General features: G+C 46.5%; 1 protein-coding gene across 1 annotated transcript in view; it reads right to left on the reverse strand.

Annotated features, from left to right (window-relative positions):
- The window catches only part of grin2aa (glutamate receptor, ionotropic, N-methyl D-aspartate 2A, a), a 124933-nt gene that overhangs the window by 39067 nt on the left and 63782 nt on the right, over positions 1-22084 (reverse strand). The window contains exons 4-5 of the mRNA XM_042087600.1: positions 12870-13462; positions 2835-2949 (exon numbers count right to left, since the gene is read on the reverse strand). Coding sequence (XP_041943534.1) covers positions 2835-2949; positions 12870-13462 — 708 coding nt within the window. The remainder of the gene's footprint in view (positions 1-2834; positions 2950-12869; positions 13463-22084) is intronic.

Below are 22084 nucleotides of genomic sequence, written 5' to 3' on the forward strand. Positions count from 1 at the left end.
CTCCCCACCCACCTACCCACCCTTTCTTTCTCCATGGTGTGAGAGATTCTGCAGCGCATCTGTGCATTAAATCACTTCCTGGCTTTTGGTCTTTGCTCACTGTGGCCTGCGCACTGATGAATTGGCTTTGTCAGATTAATATCAGCATAGTGTGCTGCCAAACTGCATTACACTCCTATTATGGGCCTCAGAACAATACATCTGTCATAGCCTCCAGTCTTTACCTTCCAAACCCCCCCCCCCCCAAACACACACACACACACACACACACACACACATACACACAAACACACACACGCATGCACACACACACACACACAAGCAATCACACACACAAGCACACACACACACACACACACACACACACACACACACACACACACACACACACACACAGCGGACACACTCACAGGGAGCTAGAGAGAGAATTGCTCCAGCCATGCAGATATGGGGGCGAGAGCTGGCACTATTCATTCTCATTTCTTTCTCTCTCTCTCTCTCTCTCTCTCTCTCTCTCTCTCTCTCTCCTCTCTCTCTCTCTCTTCTCTCTCTCTCTCTCTCTGTCCGCCTTTCATTTAAAAACAGGTGCCAATATGTTCGACAAAAAAATTGAGCCCCTCGCTAAATTATTGCCCACTGGAACATTTTTTCAGGCAGGCTGTGCATAGTTTTCTGTGGTTGTGGAGAACATAGACTGCAGGGGTTTTACCCTCTTTAGTTTGTGTGCTGAAATCAGGGAATGAGTAATGTTGTTTGTTCTCCTCTTGTTTTTGCCATGTCATCGTGGTACATCCATTTAAAGAACCTCTTTTAGGCATTCAGATCCCTGCGAAATGAGATTAGCCTGTGGAAAATCAATCTAGCCAATGTTTGAAAACAGCATTAGCGAAATTTGGGAACGATCTCAATTGTCTGCCTCCGAAAATTGTGTCCAGGGGGCGAAAACACAATGAAACCTTCTCGTTCGCCTCATCGCTTAAAATGGCACCCAGCTTGGTTCTGTCTCTTTTTTACTCCTTCCTCGTTTTTTTCTCTCCCTCTTTTTCTTTCCCCCCATCCCCACACGGCCGCCGCCCCCCCAAGTCCTCTGCTTTAATCAACATCAACAGGCAGCCAGTTGACATGGAATTAATTAATGTTATCACTTTCATGTGAATTCAATTTGGCATCCCAGCAGCTTGATCTTTGCTGCTGTCAGATTGCTGACGACAGAGGAGAGCGAGTGTAAGATTTGTTACTGGCCACTGGGCAAGATGGAGACATAGGAAAGAGAGAGAGAGGAAGAACGGAGAGAGAGAGAGAGAGAGAGAGGGAAATGTTGCAGAGGTGAAGAGCTATTTTTAACCGCCGCCTCTCGACCCCCACCACTGAGCTCGCTGCCACGAAGGACCCTGTCATAGAAGCCGAGTGTAAGCAGCTTTGGCTGCCTCTGACCTTCTCTGAGGTAAGTGTCCGGGAAGAATGTATGGGCAAGGGCCCATTTGACCCAACACGCTCAAGCCTCAGTCTATTGGGAGGGTGCTTGAAGTACCACAGTTAAACTAGGAGTGACTTCACACCACTGCGGTCTCAGTGTCTGTCCGGTTTGGAAATACTGTAGGATAATCATGTGAAATAGGATGAATTTCATTGCTCCAGGAATCAGCAGCAAAGAATTTCGCAGCAAAAAAGGAAGACCCCCCTAAGGAGTGTCTGTATACAGACCAACAGACAATAGTGATTTAAAATTCGCTGGCTTTTTCTTGGAAACAGGTGGACGGAAATAAAAAAAAATGTAATGGTGAAAACTGATGACAAAGGAGTTGCAGAGCAAACAAAGCCTCCTTTAAAAAAAATAATAAAAAAAACGCTCACAGAGATTTCTCCGGGGTCGTCTTTAGTCAGCTCTTTCGGCCACCCCACTAACGCACCTATCACACAACCCCAGCAGAACAAAACGGCATCTAATGAACCCAAAGTGAGATATTATGATGAGCCACCAGCTCTGCAAATTCCCGGGGAAACTAGCAGCGGTCGGCATTTCCAACGGCTCCGCATCGCTCCCAATGGGCCCCTCGTCCCTGTCCACTCCTCCCCATCTCGTGTGAGACACTCGGGCCCTTCTTGGCGTGATTAACTGACCCGGCTGGATACCTCGGTACATTACGGTGTATTTTTTTGCAATCATGGTTTTGGTAAGCGAACGGTGTCTCTCTCGGTGCACCTATTCTCAGTTTGCCAATTAGTGCCTCGCAACTATTGACTGAATTACAGACTAGATCCTACGGATCAATTTCACCCATTGTTTTGCTGTTCCAATTATTCTAGCAGCTTTGCTCACATTGAACCACATCCCTTCTGCGGGGCGGAGAAAGGTAAGTGAGGCAAATGGTTCCACACAAGTCATGGAGGGTCAGCTCATAATATGTGGGCGTCTGTTTGGTGGACTGTGTGTGTGTGTGTGTGTTTGGGGGGGGGGGGGGGTTCTGTTCAATTGTGATATCCATATCCACACACACACACACACACACACACACACACACACACACACAGATGAAACCAATCTCTCATTATTACTTTCAAGCTCCATGGCTGAAAGGAAGAGAGGTAATTACTGCGGTGACACACTTTTACACTGTTCCAGGGTGTAATTAAAATGGAGGATTCATGGCTTCCTAATACTGTGTGAACAGTTGTTAATGACGCTTTGCTCCAAGTAAGAGCGGCGAAATGAAACTGTGACTGTGATGGTGTGCTTAAGGAGGTCAGGCCACTGACTGTACTGTCGCTGCTGCTGCTACTGCTACCGCGGCCCTCTTGAATAGAGATGTTGGAGATGTTGGAGCGTCTCTTACCTTCTCCCACTCTCTGTCCTTGTTGAGGACAATGACCACCAGCTTGGGGTGCTCCTGGTAGCCGTCCTCCGTGAAGGACAAATCCCTGCCGTCCCAGGTCACGTTCATCATGTACCTGTGAAAGACAAAAGAGGTCGTGAGACGTCTAAAAATAGCACGCTGATACGACACAAATGATATATCCATCCACCAAGGGGGAACATGATGGAGGGGAGAGAGAGAGAGAGAGAGAGAGAAAGAGAGAGAGAGAGAGAGAGAGAAACACTGGAAATTTCTATACGTCAAGAGGATCACAATAATATATGAAGGTCATTTTCCACAAAGCATGCGCGCGGGAGACAAAAAGGGAATTAATGGGCTATCTTACTACTAATGAGTGACCAAAATCAGACGTCACGATGAAAAATCTCCCCGCGGTATTCTTAGTATCTGGCGAAAATCTACATGAATCATTGAAACACTCCCTTCCCTGACACATGGCCTCGTCCTGTTGCGAGAAAGAGGTCCAGCTCAGTGGCCAGAGATCTCAGAATGAGGCCCGAGAGAAGGGGGAGAGGAGCAGTGGTCAAAAAAAGGGGGTGTAGGCATAAATAGATAAATAAATAATAAATAACAACTAGCTGATTTTTTATTTGGGGGCCAAGCAGAGAAGCTGCGAAGGCACCCATTGTGTTTCTATGTTTTCTTATTATTACGCTTCCACCATTGAAGTCTATGGCAGCCCATAGAACCGTCTGGTAAAAAGTTGTGAAATTTGGCACACTGATTGGGGACAGTCCAGTGATTAATTTCACCAAGATTCATGCCGGCACCTTGAGCACTCTAGCGCCACCAACAGGCCAAAGTTGGATGTGCATTCACGCACGTAACTTTTGACCCGTATGGCCGTTTGTCAAAAATGAGGTATTGTTGGAATCCTTGGACCTTGGGCCGAGTTCAACGCACCCTATGATGTCAATTTCCGCCATGATGGATTTTCCGCCATTTTGGATTTCATCAAAAACACTAAAAAGTCTTCACAGGTCACAAATTTTGTCCGATTGACACCAAACTTAACAGATATCATCTACAGACCATGCCTCATTAATGCATTGCTTTTTGTCTTTGGAACTAAAACCGTTCATGCATAACAGCCAATCGAAGTTTGCGGCAAAGCCGCCAAACAGGAAGTGAGCTCATATCTCAGCAACCCATTCATCTATCATAACCAAACTTAATACATGGCCTCAGGACCCAATCAGGAGGATGCTCAAGAAATCTGGTGACCTTTGACCTTTAGGGGGCGCTGAAATTAAGAAACATGCCTTTTGGCCTGTAGCGCTGTTGTGCTTAGAATTAAAATGCACTAGTGGTGTCTGGTACTACTGTTGGAGGGCCTTAGGCCGACCCAAGCCAACTTGTGATGTCATCGTAATTGATTCGGCCGCCATATTGGATTTAATCAAAAACATGTACAAGTTTTCGCAGGTCACAAATTTCAGCGGATCCTCACCAAAATGGACAGAGACCATCTTCAGACCATAACCTATCAATATATTGCTTTCTGGAACAATTGACAAAAGCATTCGCCCGTAACAGCCAATCAAAATTGGTGGCGAAGCCGCCAAACAGGAAGTGAGCTATGTATCATAACCAAACTTACTACATGGATTCATTAGGAGGACGCTCAAAAACGTTGGTGACCTTTGACCTGTAGGGGGTGCTGCAATTATCAATATGGCATTTTGATCTGTAGTTGCTGATGTGTTTTTGTTTTTTGATGTGAAACTGAAGACAACATGTTCCATCCAGTTCATTCTAATGCGTGTGTGCAAGGGCGGGGCGGGGCAGGACGGGTTGGGACGGGCAGGGGTGATTAGGTGGGGGGGGCTGGCTGGCGGAGGCGGTGGCAATACTCAGCCCTGTTTCTGCCCTACAAAATCAGCTATGTTTTGATGTGACACTTGTTGAAAGTGTTGCTCACGGGTGTCTGCTGAGTTCTATCTTGTCGCCGTGGCTACTCCGGCCTATTCTGCTTGGCCCCCTCATTGCTGCTTGCAGCTATATTTATTTATTTTGTTGCTGTGGCAGGATTTCTGACATCTCACATAGCATGCATGTTCCTGTCATTTTACCTCATGTGTGAGGGGATGAGAATCACTATGACACATTCCCTCTTTCTCATGCAAGGTTGTGTGTGTGTTTGTGTGTGTGTGTGTGTGTGTGTGTGTGGGTGTAAGTGTGTTTGTGTGTGCGCATGCGCATATGTTTGTTTGTGTTTATGTTTTTGCCATTTGCCCCTAGGGACCTTGGAGTGGAGATGCTCTTCGACACATTCAACACCATCTCAAATAGCACCAGAGCACACATAGCCAACACACATACACAACACTTCCTCTCTCTCTCTCTCTCTCTCTCTCTCTCTCTCTCACACACACACACACACACACACACACACACACACACACACACACACACACTTTCTTTCTGTCTCTTTCTCCATCTCCAACAAGCATCTTCACAATCTCCACCTTCTGAGCAATAAACTGATAAACACAAACACCACCTTCTAACTCCCTTGTCAGGTAAGTGCTGAGCTAAGCTAACATACATGAAAGCTAAACTAAGCGAAGCTAAACTAGGTAAATTAGCTATGCTATGTTAAGCGACTGTAAGACACATTGAGCTTAGAAGCTAAACTAGCTTGTTCTTTCGCTCTGCACTCTGTTGAGTTGAAAAAAGATGAACAGCAGCCCCTGATCGATTTGTCTTGGGAGGATGGCTGGTGGCTGAATAGCTGCGTGGCCTGGCCCTGTTGAATTGATTGGGCCCATTCAGGGGGTGGGCGTGAGCGAGGGAAGGGGCCGAGCCGGATAGCAGTCACCACATATATATTGTTGGATCCAATTACATCAAACTGCAGCGCGAGGAGAACTCGGGATCGATACGCCCCCACTATCTCCCTTACAAGATGCGTTTCCAGTCATGACGGGAGACCCGCATCAGTTAACCTCGCCCTCTTTCTTGAGGTTTTGGCCTGGCCAATTTTGGAGGCCCCTTGCTGCAAAAGGCAAGGATCCTCACTGGCATACCACCGGATCACTGCAGTGTCCTGTGTCCAATTACTGACCAACCACAACTTCCACTCTGGGCACAGTGGTGTGTGTGTGTGTGTGTGTGTGTGTGTGTGTGTGTGTGTGTGTATGACTGTGTGTGTGTATGACTGTGTGTGTGTGTGTGTGACTGTGTGTGTGACTGTTTGTGTGTGCATGTATATTTTAGTGTAAAAGTAAGTTTGACTCTGTGTGGTTTTGCATTCTTCAGTTGTTCCATCCCCTGGCCAGGAACCAAAGAAGGGTCAGCCAAGTCTCGTCACACTTCTGTCGTCTGAGGACATACGGTAACCGGAGACAGAGAGAGTGTGAGAGAGTCAGGCAGGGTCGTCAAACAGCAGTGCGTGTTGGGCATTTGTTATGGGTGCTGTTGGACCACAGCTTTTTTTGGAGCCTGCTGACCAAAGGTTGACCAGGGCGCCTCTAGCTTGCTGTCAGAACAGGCTACAGACTCTGACCTGACTGGGTCAGCACGGCCCCCTACAGAACCAGCAGAACACGAGCGACCCGACCCAACCCAACCCCCAACCAATGTCACAACAGCCTGGGGACCAGCGGGATCCATCCACAAGCTCCTCTACCATCCATCTCTCTCTCTCTCTTTCTCTCTCTCTCTTACAGACCATCATCTGCACCACTCTCTCCTCTCCACTCTCTAATTGTGCTTCATTATTAGAGGTCATCACAGTGCCTATTCCACTCACCTGTACCTCATTAGGCTCTTGCTTCATTAAAGGGAAGAGCACTAGCAAACGGCACCACACCTGGTCCCTTATGTTCACTGAGATAATTTCAGTGGAGGTTTTGAGATTTGGAGACATTACCAGAAAGATTGGGAGGTAAAAACAGAGGGGGGTGTGGAGGTGAGGAGGACTACACAGCAGTAAATAAGACCTCCAAATCAGCTTTGAAAAACTCAGTCACTCAGAATTTCACATTTTTGTTCCAAAGCACAGGGTGTACTTCTTCATGTTCAGGGTGTACTTCCTCATGTTCAACAACAACTATACAAATACGTGACAGGAAACAAAAGAAGACTAATTAAGATTAAGATTATGTTTTTAAAGCTGTACTGTAAGTTCTAAGTCTTGAGGTTGAATTTGAACTTAGCCATACAATGTGCACACACACAGTGCACTGTCCACTGCCAGAATCAATCATGTGCTTCACCACATTCATGAGGTGGCTATTTTTACATGAATAATTGCCATTGACCCCTGGCAGAGCCATTCTCTGGACTGTGAAACAGAACATGTACACTATATGACTTGTACGTTTCAAACCTAATTAAAAAAAAAGCACGCAAATATACACAAAGCATGTTTTTTTTTTCGTAGAGAGAAGACAGGGGTGGTGGACGGTAACGCCATGAGAGGCTGCGAGTGTGTGTAGGGTCGGCTTCAAAGCGCTCTTTCATTAGACTCTCAGATGAAGAGGGCAGACGCTAATGAGACGTGGCAGGAGGTCTCCGCGAAACGTATAGTGGAAAGCCATCATAATTAGCGGGCACATCACTTCGGCCGAGAGCCGTGGTCCTCCCACCCACGGCGCCCACAGCGGCTCAACTACATCTTAAATGGACTCGATCAACATAATTAAACTTTTCACGCGCAAGGTCAAAGACTAGGAGACAACCCAGCCAACAAAATGCACCATCATGCATAGGCTATCTTTTCGGAAAATTACAAAAATAAACAATTAAATAATTTCATTGTGATTCAGCCGAGCGACTATTTTATTAATTACTCGACAGCAATTAGCGCACCCTGCCTACCCTAATCTATGGCAGTTAACCCATTAATGCGATGCATCGGCGTTTCACACACAGTGATTCGCAGTGTGCAGCCCGCTCAACCCCGAAATGGCACCCGGGGAAATCGGAGCACCTTGTGACAGACAGACAGACAGTCTGGCAGCCATTTGTTTGCTCCATTAGGGAGCCATGAGGCCCATGCCACTGTGTCTGCCATCCTGGAGATTTTACCTGGGGCTTGGGGATGGAGGTGGGGGTGCGGGTGGCAGGCGAGGGCTGTGCGGACCCAGAGATGGCAGAATGAGTGCACATCCCATCGGCGCGCTCCTAAGAGCATCTGATCTAAACTGGGCCACACAAACCCACAGCGACAGCGTCCAGACGTGGCAATATGGCGACAGCAGAAGAGGGGGTCTGAGTGGACAGAGGACAGGAGGGAGTTGGACAGACATGGAGAGGGAGAGGATGGGGGCAGTTAAAAGCATCAGGGCCTTTTTTTCCAACCCCGAGAAAAACAAACCATTTCCTGCTGTCTCTGTTCAGATACTTAATGGTTTTATTATGGCTGTTGCAATCCTTCCTTGAATAAATATACCTCCAAACAAAAATGTTAGATTCCAGAGTAGAAGAATGGAATAGACTTGTATGATATGTGTATTGTATATTGCAGCCATCCCTAATAAGAGGATGTACAAGATGCTTTTGAATAATTTGCCAAATCTGGTTGTATTTGTTGTTCGCTATATTTAGGAAGAGATGGAGATGTGTGTGTGTGTGTGTGTGTGTGTGTGTGTGTGTGTATGTGTGTGTGTGTGTGTGTGTGTGTGTGTGTTACTGAGGCTCAGCTCAGATGAGGTTATTGATTCTCCTGAGGATTGCCTGCTCTATTCAGACTGCGGCGCTGTCACAACAGTCATCAGATTAACGGTTCATTTCATGAGCTCATCGCAGCTCTATTTCCAGCAGCAGCAGGCAGCTCACCTGCAACCTGCCATTTCCAGCTTGGCCACCAGGGGGGCTTACGCAGATGCCACGGACCACGAGCACAGGACACTGTTCTGTTTTGCTTCTCAGTGGCCTACCTAAGAGTCTGCACAATTTAAGGTGACTTCTACTACACCCTGAGGGAAAAGGAGAAACAAGGAAAGACAAATATCCACAAAATGACAGTTCCCCCTATATGGAGGCCTTTGAATGTAAAATGAAATTTGTCTGTGTGTGTGTGTGTGTGTGTGTGCACCAATATTTTTACCCCTTCCTTCCTCCCTCCTAGTATATTTATAGTCTCATAAAGTAACAAAAGACAGCCGAGTTCTTCAGCAGTCCTGTTTCCGGAGCCATTAATCAAATTCATTCACCAATAAAGAAATTTTTACAGAGAGGAAGGAAAAAAACAACTCTGATGTGGACAAAGCTACTGACGTTACACCCACTCCAGTTAACAAAACAAATTGAATATCCTCCATAGCCAGTCGCTTCCAAGTGAGGCGCTGTGCCAAAGTCCCACGCTGCGGACTCTATAGCTAAGCTCTCTGGTGTGTGGCATTAGGGTGGTACCGCAAGCACTGCATCCTGGCATTTTCACCGCAGGCAGGAGACTGGAGAGGAAGGCCCGGTCAACGGGGAACAGTCATGGAGCCTGCTGTCTCCTAATGCAGGCAAAGCGGCCTCCTGCCGCCACCGCCCCGACCAGCACCACCCCTAGCCACCCCATACCGCCTCTAATCACCAGTGACCAGAGGCGAACAATACACACCTCTTCCACTACAGCAGGGGGTGGGCAGATCACAGCGGTGTGGGGCAGCTATGAGGAGGGGCTCATGGGGGAGAGGCTGGGTGATCACAGCCTTGGACAGACATGTCAAGGCAGAAGGTTGTGTCCCTAAAATACAAAGCTATAAAAAAATATATATTTCAGCCAGATAGAAGGCTATATTCCTATAAGGTATATATATAGCTTATCAAAGACTTGATGCAGTGCTTGTTGAAGAAAATACTAACTTCAACAGAGGAGCTTTGAAAGTAAGAAAGTCCATGGTAGGCCCACAGATCAAAGACCAGATGTCAGATCAGGCCATCAGTACGCCATGTACCTCCATTTCATTTCTGGCCTGGTTCAGGTGTGCACAATTTATGATTTGTTTTGGCACAAAGGGGCCCTCCTTAGGAATCCATCTGAAATGGATGGGCTTGGTTTGGGGCGGCATGCATACTGCTGCTGTTTGCCAGACTCCTGCCTAGCCCCGCTTCAGGGCCGTACACTTTCACTGGAGATGACAGGAGTCATTTTTACAATTTGGTCCATGGGGATGTGTGTGTGTGTGTGTGTGTGTGTGTGGGGGGGGGGGGGGGGGGGGGTCGTGTTTGGGGACCATTGTTCTCCCGGTCTCTCCTGGTGGCTGGTAGCATTCCTCATTCCTCCCTCCCCAACCCCCTCATGCCCTGGGCAGGATGTGAGCAGGTCTCTGCCTCTCTCTCCGCCGGTGTTTAAAGTGTCTTTTATGTGGGAAATCTATGGCCCCCGTAGAGCACTGTTGACAGGGAGCCCCCGAGTCCCAAACTCCACTAGAAAGAATGGGGACAGACTCACTCTGCTGTTGACAGGTAATTTCAGTATTCGTTACTGATATATGAAGGCTAAATTTTGCTAAGGTCCACTGTTCAGAGCACTTGCGATGAGAGTCATAAATCTGTCATAAAAGAAAATTTTCCTCCGGGACCATATATTTCACAGTGACTTCTGACACTTCATTTTAACAAAATGCAGTCGGAAGTTTACAAGCAAGGAGTATTTACTCCAATTGTTGCCTATTTTGATAATGTCATTGTGTACAAACCTGCAAAGGGCACCAAAACAAAGTCTTTAAATAATGCATCCAGATTGTCTCTCAACCCCTTACAAGGTACCCAGACATTGTCTCCTAAAAGCATAATTGCCTGTTATGGATTCCCATAACATTTATTATGGGCCCTGTTTTGGTATGCATAACATCAACCACAGTGATACATCCAGTTCTCACCATTCTATTCCCAGTCTCTCCCCTCCACCTGTGTCTCTAGATCCATGGTGCTCTGCAGAGGATCCTATTTCCCTAACATGCTCTCCTTTGACTGCAGACACGACCCAGAAGACCTGATCCCATACTAATCGACCACAGCCAGCCATGATCCTGCACACCCACCCACCCCCTCCTTGCTCAGCCTTCCCTTCGCTGGACCCTCATTCGTTGGCCCTGGACTGGACCATCTGTGCCTAGCCCACATGAATTAATGTGTGCCGGACACCTGGCTGACTACCTCGGGCGGGCAACACTGCCTGGCCCGTATATGGGGCGCCATGTCCCACTACCACCCCCCCCCCACACACCCCTTTCCATCAGCCTTCCACCCAACTCCACCCCCCACGCCAGGCCTCGCCAAGGCGACACGTGCCAGCCGGGCATATGGGGTATCCAGTCTCGGGACTGGCAGGAGCAGCTCTGGCACAATGACGACAGGCTTTTCAGATCCTCACAGTGGAGTGAAGGCGGCTGGAGGACATGGAACAAAATGCAGGCACACTCTTATCAGCAGTTCTTTAAACAGTTCTTTGTGTGTGTGTGTGTGTGTGAGCGTTCTCAAAATGCATTTGCTAAGAGCCCCCTGCTGTTCCTACTCTTTCTCTCTGTTCATTCCCCTCTCTCTCTCTCTCTCATTCTCTCTCCCTAAATTACTCTTTATCTCAGTCTTCCTCTCTTTTCTCTCTCTCTCTTTTCTCTCTCTCTCTCTAGCTCTCTCTCTCTCTCTCTGGCTCTCGAACGCTCTCCCCTCTTTCAGGAAGCGGTGTGTTGAAGCGGAGCTCATTAAAAGCAATGGAGTTTTGCTGTTCCCTCTGGGACCTCAAAGCAGAGCAGAGGAGAGGAGAGCAGAGGAGAGAAGAGGAGAGGGAGTATGAGGTGCGCCAGCTCACCCCACAATGATGGGCCTGGACTTTTTTGGGTGTCTGAGCGCCTCAAACATCCATGTTTGATTACAGAGCATGCCTGCCCAAGCACTCTCAGCTCTTAAATTACCCACCACTCCCCTGCCTCACACTCGGGTAAAACAGCAGAGATGAACTATGAATTTTGCATATTGTATGCTTTTCCATGCTCCCTTCTTCCCTCCATTGCTCTTTCTCTCTCTCTCTCTCAGTTGTATTATCTCTGTAGTATCTGTCTTTTTCTCACTCCCTTTCTCCCTCTTCTCTCTCTCTCTCACTCTCTCTCTCTCTATTTAACTAACTCTTTAAATGTTTCAAACACAGAAAAGAAGGGAGTCGGGCTCTTAGTCTGGGCATACAAAACAGAGAGCCAACTGAGGCCACAGCTTGAACAACTTTGTCTTTTGACAATTTTGAATCTTGCATCACTTGACCATGTGGACTGACACAAACATTTTTCCACATTCAAGCTATATAGCGAATAAGCCAATCTAAGCAGCAGTAGGAATGGTTCTTCGTGACCTGAGTGAAGTGATTTAAGTTAAATGTGGGTGGGAGCAAGTAGACAAAATGTGCTTGTTTTAGTCCTGAAAAGGGTTATCATCGGTAGAAATACACTTTTAAAATGATAAACCACAACTGTATCATTATTAACTGGTTGGAAAATATGGGTGGGTGTAATGATTGAATTCACAAACTCGCGTCACAGACGTATGTAACCGCCCATTTGGAGGTGCACACATGTATGGCTATAAAAACGGTGCCTTCATTTTACAATTAAACACGAGAAAAAAACTTTTGGAACCCTTGAGCCAGCTCCTTACTATGTGATCTCAATGACAATGCAGCGTTTGTTTGCACCTCCAAAAGCATGGCAGTGGTTACCTCCCAAAAACGCCCTTAAACGCCCACAAATACCCGTATGTTTGTGTGAAAGAGTAGCACTCCCTACAGTAAGGCACCTAATTCCCAACTGCTTCCCTGTTCAAGGGCGGCCCACTGTTCTGGCTGGGGAACTTGCTGGTAGGAAACATATGGGTGGGTGGAATGATTGAACAGCACTGCGCATCCATCGATGAGGGGCCCTAGAGTAAGGTATCTAACCCCCAACTGTTTCCCGCTCACCTGATCAAAGGCTGCCCACTGTTTCCAGTGTGTATGTTTGCTCCTAGTGTGTGTGGGGGCGCTTAACTTCTACCGCAACGCATAAAGACACAACATCCGCTTACTTGTGCAAAGCGCTGGCTGGCAACTTGGCCTTCTCCATGGGGCCATAGCAGCTGGTTTTGGCCTCTGGAATGTCCCCATACTCTTCCAACATGGCCACCGCCGCCGTAGTAATAATTCCAAGGCCGTCGCGTACGCGCGCCTCCAAGGGGTAGTCCCAGTCGTCGTAGGAGACGGACACCATCCCAGAGGGGAACTCGTCCGGGGTGATCTCTGGGTTGCCCGTGGTCAGGCTGGGCACAATCCACTTGTAGTCGTAGCCAGTGAGCCCCAGTGAGCGGCCCTCCTCCAGGATGTAGACCGCCTCGTCCTTGGAGCAGTAAAGCAGGATGACCGGCGACTGGACCTTCTTCAGCATGATCTGTGACTTGCTGTCGCTGTCTACCGCGTCCAGCGTGATGATGTGCTGCAGGTCCCAGCCCACAAAGCTGTTGTCCACCGTAGTCTTGAGGACGGTGATGAAGTCTTGGTAGCCTGGGAACTTGCTGGTCACAATGGAGAAGACGTGCCAGTCATACTCCTCCATGATGTTGAGCATCAGGAGCGCTTCCTGCTGTATGGACGCTCCAAACTGGAAGAACGTGGACTTCACGTCCTGTGGAGAAAGAAAGAGGAAAGAGAGAGGAAAAGGAAAAAAGGGAAGAGAGCGGTTTATTTATATTGAACAAAAATATCTTTTGAGCTCTTGTTAAGTGAAGATTCAAAACATCATTCCAAATTCAAATTAAAGAGCAAGCTGAAACACTGGGTACTTTAAAGTAGAGCCAATAGCTAAAATTTGATATGCTGAACCCAATTTATTAATGTCCTCCTTCCCTGCCAAAAAAAAATGGAAATGCTACTATAAGGCAAAGACTATGAAAAGTCTCATAATACGATTAAAAAGTCCTGCGATAATTTAAAGCCTTTGTGATTTCTCAAATTCGTGCCGTTTTTGAGATAACCATTGTCCCGCTGTAATAACTGCAGTGTACTTTTCCATCCAAATGCAGCTCGAGAACAAAGCACTCATGTCCCTGTCTATTGTGCTGCTTTTCAAAGAGTCCATTGGGGGGGGGGGGGCAACTGCTGGATGGTCACATTTCAGGCATCAAATTTTTCGGCCCTGATATGAGAAAATGAGCAGGGAACAGCGAGCAGAAGAAAGGACTTCAGATCACTCTGGCTGTCGTGTTCGGCCTGTCGACGACATGCCCTCGCGCAGATACTCAATGTCAAAACAATGTCCTCGCCACGGACAAGTGTTGGGAATGCGTGCGTGCGGGGGGACATGTGGCGGCAAACTAAACCCTGACAGCGAGTGCCTCCATTTTGTTGCCTACTCAGTTACAAGCATAGGCTAGGGAAGGGGTTGGTGTGTGTGTATGTGTGTGTGTGTGTGTGTGTGTGTGTCTCCGTTGCTGATTTATTTTTGGAAGCATATTGCTTGATTAGGCTTAACGCTACCTGTGTAAGTGTGATAAGAATCCATCTAATTAAGTCACACCTGGCAAATTCAATGCGAAGCAGCAAAGCGACACCTCATCAGGACAAAGACACTGGCTTGGCCTAAAACAATCACTCCATCCCTTATTTGGAATGGACCTTCTCCAAAAGTCCATCTTTCTGATAGCAGCGTCTTTGTGTTAAATTAGCCCTATCCGAGTCATTGTTTAATCTGACCGTGATAAGGCTGGCATGGCGCAGTCATTAGGCACGGCAGAGATCTGCTTCTTCCGGTCGCAGGGTTTCATTTTCTATTTTGGTGGAAAGGCGTTTAATAAAATATACCAGCGGCATTAGTGGCACTGATTGAACGTTCCCAGCAACAGATGTTGATTAGCAGCGCTGCGCAGTGCGGTGCAGCGCGGCGACGTGCTAACAAGAGGCCTGTCTGCAGTTTAACTCCTGCCAGGCACCCCCTGAGTGCTGCCTCCTATCGCCACCACTGAGCTATTTCTGTGGCGATCAAAAACGCCAGACTCTCATTTGCACTTACGACAAAGCTAAACCCTGAATGGTCACTGAATGGAATCTTAGCATCTTTAATTAGATTATGACACTGAGTGCCAATCATATCTGTCTTGAGGAAACAATGCTAAACAAAGACTGGACAATACAGCAACCTAGCATTCTTTATTATATTGTTGACATTGAACGCGAATTGTTTTTAATGTCACATTGGCTTGTATAGGCTGCTGTGTGCTGTGCGTGCCCTATATAAAGGTGCTCGCTGATGCTAAGTAGAGCAGATGCTTCACAATCCTGTGGGATGCCTTGGTGCCGAGTGAACCCGTGATGCCCATGTGTTGCGGTCCAGTGGACTCAACAGAACATTTAAAAAGATGGGGGAGGATGGAGAAAAAATAGAACGGAGGCATGATGATTGGAAAATTGTCCCACGAGACTGCATAGAGAATTCACATGTTTGTGAGGGATGTCATTTGATGGCCGTTGTCAGCGAGCTCACATGCGATAGACAGTGCATTGGAGCGTGATAGTGGATAAAGCTAACGCTACATATGAGGATTCCAGCTCTGTACCACCAAGAACCCCCTCCACTTCAAAGGAAAGAGATGACAATGCACCCTGCTGAGAAAAATATGCCTGAACGAGGCTAAATGCTTTAAGTGTGCGTTTATTACAGTAGGTGTGTATGCATGTATTAGGTTATAAATGTGAATGCACAGCCTCTTCACTGAGACATCGAAGACATGTCCTCATATTAGCACAATACTCGACCACACAATAGCAAACGGCAACATCTAAATAGAAGCCATGTCGACAATTTGATTACTCATCGGCTCCTGTTTATCGTGCCAATAGCATTGAGCATGAGCCACGAACCCACTTTCCAAAAGCCCATTTCCTAGGTTTTGGGGGATATTAGCATTTTGCATTGTTGGCTAAATGTAATTTGACTGTGAAACCAAAGAGTGTGACACAAGCAGCATGGCTAATCTATCTCGGAGGCACAGGGAGATTTGCTTGTGTCTCCCCGCAGGGTAGGAAATCTCCACACACTCCCTGCACTTAAAAACCTAATGAGTGTGGCGAAGACTTGGAGAGGCGAGTCCATAGAGGCACAGCGGGCCTGGGACTTACCTAAATGCTATTTCACTCAAATTGCAAATTAGCAAGGAGCAATAAAGAGGAAATAGCTAAAAAGACATGTAAAATGCCGTGACTGCGCTGGAAAATACAAGTGCTACTCAATTAGCTGGTGCATATTATACTAATGGCGACACACGAGCGGAGTGTTGGTATTGGATTTCCCTGCCGTTGATGAAGACACAGTTTTGCGCTCTGTGACGTTGGGTTGTCTGTGCTTTGGTTTTAAATGATTAAACACCATTCAGCAAAATCTCTTTTAGCAGTCCTTTAACATTCAGAATGGAAACGCCACCACTTATGCCCCTGCAGATTTAATTGTTCTTAAAAGCAGGGGGGAGCTTGAGCTCTTCAGCTGTCTTGTTTATGAGGAAACACAATAAAGCACGGCACGTCGCAGAAACCCTTGTCTCAGGGAGGTGCACATCTTGGAAAATTACACTTTAAAGCATTGTGTCATAATGAAGACAACTGAATCTTGTCTCGGTGGAATTTTTGGTGAGTGATAAGAGAAAGAGAGAGTGAGATGAGGAGAGAAACAGTGAGAGAGGGAGAGAAGGAAAGAGGCTACACTCCCCTCCCTCATGGTGCTGCAGACAGTCAATAAGAAAGATGTGCATATATTTGACGAGTTACCAGCTCAAACTGCTGATATTATCTATCTGCCAACGCAACCAGTAATCAGATTACACATTTTTCTTAAAATGATGATAATTATCTCACACAGAAAGGGACAAAAATAGAAAATCACTCTCAAGCAAAGATTTGAGTCTCTGCGGAAGATGATAAGCACAGCAGATTCTGTAATGTGTTTGCGAAAGTATAAGTAAGTCCCCAGTCTACTAATGCCATTTTGGTACAGTGGCCATGTAAATGGAATGTTCCGGTCAGGTCATAGCACAATGCCAGGGGAGCCAATCAAGATGGCTAATCATATTAGAGTAAGGAGGGTAAAAGAGAGAAGGGAGCTGAGGTAGTAGAAAGAGTGTCTTTTACTAATTGTTGTAGCAATCTCTAGCAAATCTCATATCTCAATCTCAAGCATATGTATGCCTATGCCTATGCATATGAGTGTATGGCTGTGTCTGTGGTGTGTGCCTGAGTGTGCATGTGTGCATCTGCGCTGTTCCCCAATGCAGCTATAACTCATGCTCCTGATTTACCTTCATCAAGAATGGGTAAGTAGCAGTAACTGTCACAGCATCTGTCAAGCCTTGACATGCACTCTGTCTCTTTCTCTCTCTATTTCTCTCTCTCTCTCTTTCTCTCTCTCTCATACACTCACACACTCTGAGACACGCTGAGACATTACACAAAAGCTTAGGTAGTGTACAACAATCAGTACTCAGCATGCTGAGACTTTGTCTACATGTACTACTCATAGATATGACGGAAATGTAATGTGTATGTGTATGCATGTATACGTATGTATGTATGTATGCATTTTTGCGTGTATGTATGTGCAAAGTGTTTCAAAGGCTGAGATTGAGATTCACTTCAGCTCAATATTCAATACCCGCCATGTCATACTGTCATTCTTATCACATTCTCTGAATTGGATGAGTGTGGCACTTTCCTCCCAGTCAAGTGTGGGAGCTCGAGCAGGAGATTGGGCCTTGTGATTGCTTTGGAGGAAGACTTCCTCACACAGCTCCTTAAACACTAATTATACTCCTCCACTTCAGGGATTAGCGGACTAGCGGGCGGCAAAGCCTCTCTCCATCCTTACTTCTGTCTTTACGGCTCACTTTTGCCACTTTTCCTCGCTATCTTTTTGTTCATTCTTCTCTCTCTCTCTCTCCTTCTCTCTCTCTCTATTTCTCTCCTTCTCTCTCTCTTCTTTGTAGTCTCTCTCTGTCTGTCCGCAGTAACTACTGTTTGTTTCTGTCCTTTGACCACTTGCGTCTGCCCACATATTCTCTCTTTATGCTTCCATTTTTTTTTTCATCTTAAATTCATTCTCTCTCTCCCTTCATCCTCTCAAATACTCTCAGACACAAAAGTGTTCACTCTCACTCTTTTTTCTGCTTGCTTTTGCTCTCTCTCTCTCTCTCTCTCTCTGTCTGCTGCAGTGATCCAGGCTTGCCTTATCAGCATGTTTGTGATTGATGAGAGGAGGGACGTGCGCTGCAAATCAATTACCATGACCCGCCACCGACTGAGAGAGAAACACACAGCAAAACAAATTGAGCGCCGGCAAAATGTCACTCACAAAGCACCACCGGAGCTCCCGGAATTAACAAAAGGATCGTGTGATCATACAACCTTACTCCCCCCTCTACCAACAACACATCTGGACAAAATGCAGCACTATAGGGAACAGCTCAGCCTCACAGTAACTCCATTGTCATATTCATTGTCATGTTCATTGTCAAGACAAGAACACACTTCTGCATTCTATCAGCAGAGTCGAGATAAACAGATTTGTAAGGAAATACTGCCATTAGATAGGATAACGAGACTGACTTGTCCTTTTGGAATGCTGTCACTTGCCCAAATTCCTATTTCAACAAGCCCATGCTTAGTTCTCGTGTGTGCCTCTTGGCGGAGGGGAGCTGTGGAGCTTGTTGATACAGCGGGGTGTAGCTCTGCACTCCACATCGTCATGGGCGCGCTGAGAATCAGCTGATCGTGCATGATGATGAATACTCAATAAAGTAGGTTCATCGCTCCGCATGTCACGACAGGGGAGGGAAGGACTATTTATGATCCTTTCAGGACAGATTTCTTTCAATATTTAATGAGATGCCAGACTGCCTCGCCAGAGTATGTGTGTGTGTGTGTGTGTGTGTGTGTGTGTTGAGACTGAGAGAGAGATAGAGAGAGAGAAAGAGAGAGGGGGAGGGAGAGAGGGAAAGATAGAGGACAGCAAGAGAGAGAGAAAGAGAGAAAGTGTTGTGTGACACCATGGCGTCATCGTGTCATGATGAAGATGCTCATCTTGATGGTGATGATGATGATGATAATCTTTCCTGGGTTTCTGCACATTGTCTTATACATCATTTAACACTGACTGTAATTAGTAGGGACCGCAGAGCTTTCCTCACACAGACCCACAGCACTGTTCTGTAGGGCCTGGAAGAGCAGATGGTGACAAGCATGCTTGACTCAGAAGACTTACTGTAAGTAAGACCTCGTAGCATCTATCTGCACTGCATTGTATCCAACTACAACTGGAGCTGTTACTACTAATGGACAGAGTCACATAGCCATTGCTTTGGATTTGCATCCATCCAAGAGAGAATTTGGTTTGTTGACTTTATCTCACTAGGATTGGACGTTATCCATGTTTTACCCTATGACCTGCTGAAGAAACTTGTTGCATGTTTGCCTGTGTTAAATGGGTCATGCCACACCACATTGTCTTTTTGGCTTTGAAATAAGATTGTGTCAATGTAACTATTAGGGGATGTACTGGGCTTGAACAAATTGAACTATTCCCTTAATTGCCTTTAATGGCCGTTTAAAGGAAATGGGCATAGAGCACATGCAAATTAGAAAAGCATATCGATTCTACATCACAACTGCTCTTATTTGTTATGGTACCTCCCCTGTTGGCAATTTAGCCATACACCTTGAAGATGTTGTCAATCAGATCGAATTTACATGTAAAAATGAACATAAAAATAACATCTTGGCCCCAGCCGTGGCGAGGCTGGCTGGGGCACCTGCACCGTACGCCGGCGACCCGGGATCGATTTCCGCCCCGTGGTTCTTTCCGGATCCCACCCCGACTCTCTCTCCCACTCGCTTCCTGTCATACTCTACTGTCCGGTAAATTAAAGGCATAAAAGGACAAAAAAAATATATTTAATTTTTTTTTTTTAAATAACGTCTTGGCTGCAAAATCAGATTCAGACTTTACAAAAGCATCTTAGGGAATGTTATGAAATAACTGAAAAGTGTGTGGCATGGCTCCTTTAAGAAACAAAATGCATCTTTAAGGTGGCTTTCTTGTTCATTTAATAACATTTCTGAAAACATATCAGATATTGGTTATATACCACCTTACATTCACCTCTTCGTATTTTTGTTTAAATGACCTTGCACTAGCACAATATACTACAAACCACATTCTTGTTCTTCAATGTGATTTGGTTCTTTTGTCATTTGTATGGATATAAATCTTTGCCAGGAATTGTACTAAAACAAAATGACAGTGAGAAAAACAACATTCAACACAGAGCTCTTGCTCAGACTACACACCAACTTCAAAGACTGCAGCTGAGATATGAGGGACTGGGGGGAACATGTGGCGTGGCAGGCATCCCCATCTGCAACACACAGCGTCACCCTCCAAGGTTGTTGATCCAACAGCAGCGCTGACTTGATCGCCTAATTGACAATTAATTACCCACTTGAAACCGCTGACTGCCGGGGACTACTTCAATAATTAAGCATTCATTGGAACCTGGGCTTCAGAGGGAGAGAGAGGGAGGAGGGAGAGATAGAGAGAGAGAGAAAGAGAGAGAGAGAGAATGATAGACAGGAGGAGAAGGACAAAGTGGAGATGTGGGAGTCTACTGTATGTCTCCAAACGTCCCAAATTCCCACTGTCCTCTGTGGACTGCCGGGCACGGAGACCACATCAAGAAAACAAGACAAGGTCCTACAGATCCACCTGCGTTTGCAAGGAGCAGCTAGCTCAGCCCCATGCTGCCCCATGCTCCGGCCATGCTAACACCAGTAATCAGGACTCAAGCTCCTATCTGGGAGAGAAGAGCCTCTCAACGCCATCTCCACACGAGCACTGATCCTAGTGGGATTAGACCTGAGGACACTCTGCCTGGAGATCAGTGAGAGGTAGTGATCGCCTTCACAAGAGATGAATCGCCTTTCATAACCGCACATCAAGGAGGAAGACCTCATCCATTAGATCCTGGCTAGTAGTAGTAGTATAGTGTGATGATGAAAAATAAAACACCCATGCATTTAAGTATGCTTCATGCCTACTGTATACCTCCGTGTGACTTGAGTGGGAAGTACAACGAGGTCAGAAAGAGAGTTGTGGCTGGAAATGTAGAGAGAGAGAGTGAGAGAGAGATGTACGCAGACTCCCATTAGAATACAATTTGTTTGAAGAGCAAATGAAACACGAGAGAATAGTCTTTGGTGTGAGCGAGCTGAAATGTAAAAATAGCAGACAGCTTGAGTGTGTTTGAGTATTGGCTTGTCGAGCTCACAGTCACTGCCGGGTTTCTTGTTTTTGCTGCTATTTTTCTATGAGGACTTTTTAACAAGCAACAAACCCCCACAGGGGTAAACTGACAAAAGCAGATGCCGTTTTTTTTTTCCTTCTTTTTTGGAGGGGGGGGGGGGGGGGTGCCCATAAATAAAGATAGCATAGAGGACCACAAAATAATGTTCTCACTAATCTGTCCCTTACACATGTGCGTGTGTGTGTGTGTGTGTGTGTGTGTGTGTGTGTGTGTGTGTGTGTGTGTGTGAATTGAAATACGGCTGTTGTTTCATCCTCTCTTGATGATCCTATCACAAGTGTTGCACACAACCACCCCCACCCCCTCTCACACACATCTACACACACACACATGCAATCAAACACATACACACACTCAAACAAACGCATAAGGCTCCTTAGGATCACCCATTCCCAGACGCTCAGACCAGTGACCATTCATAACCACGTGGGAGCGGATGTATTGTGTATATTAATGGTATGCGTTACTGGCCTGCGGGTCGATTGAGGTTAAAGCCAGTAATGTGTCCCCAATCTGCAAACTGTGGCTCTCGGGCTTACACGAATGCACACAAACACAAACATGTCCGCAGCGTGAATGCGGTGTCAATATTTCTGCCCTGACCCCCTCCTCCTCAACCCCCAGTAATCCATTAGCAATACCACTCTGGTCGCATGATTCATTTGGGTTAGCAGCGGCTGTGAATTTGGCATCAGACACAGGCACATTTACAGAGCTTCAAGGGCCCTATGGAGAAGCAAACAGAGAGAGATAGAGACAGAGAGAGATGGAGAGAGAGAGTGTGTGTGTGTGTGTGTGTGTGTGTGTGAGTGAAAGTGAGAGAGAAAAAGAGAGAGATAGAAAAAGAGGGTGGACTGATGATGAGAGAAGAGAAGCCTCTATTGTTCCATCTCGGGCGGGCAAGTGGG

The sequence above is a fragment of the Alosa sapidissima genome, chromosome 3, assembly GCF_018492685.1.
Source record: "Alosa sapidissima isolate fAloSap1 chromosome 3, fAloSap1.pri, whole genome shotgun sequence".
Classification (NCBI taxonomy): domain Eukaryota; kingdom Metazoa; phylum Chordata; class Actinopteri; order Clupeiformes; family Clupeidae; genus Alosa; species Alosa sapidissima.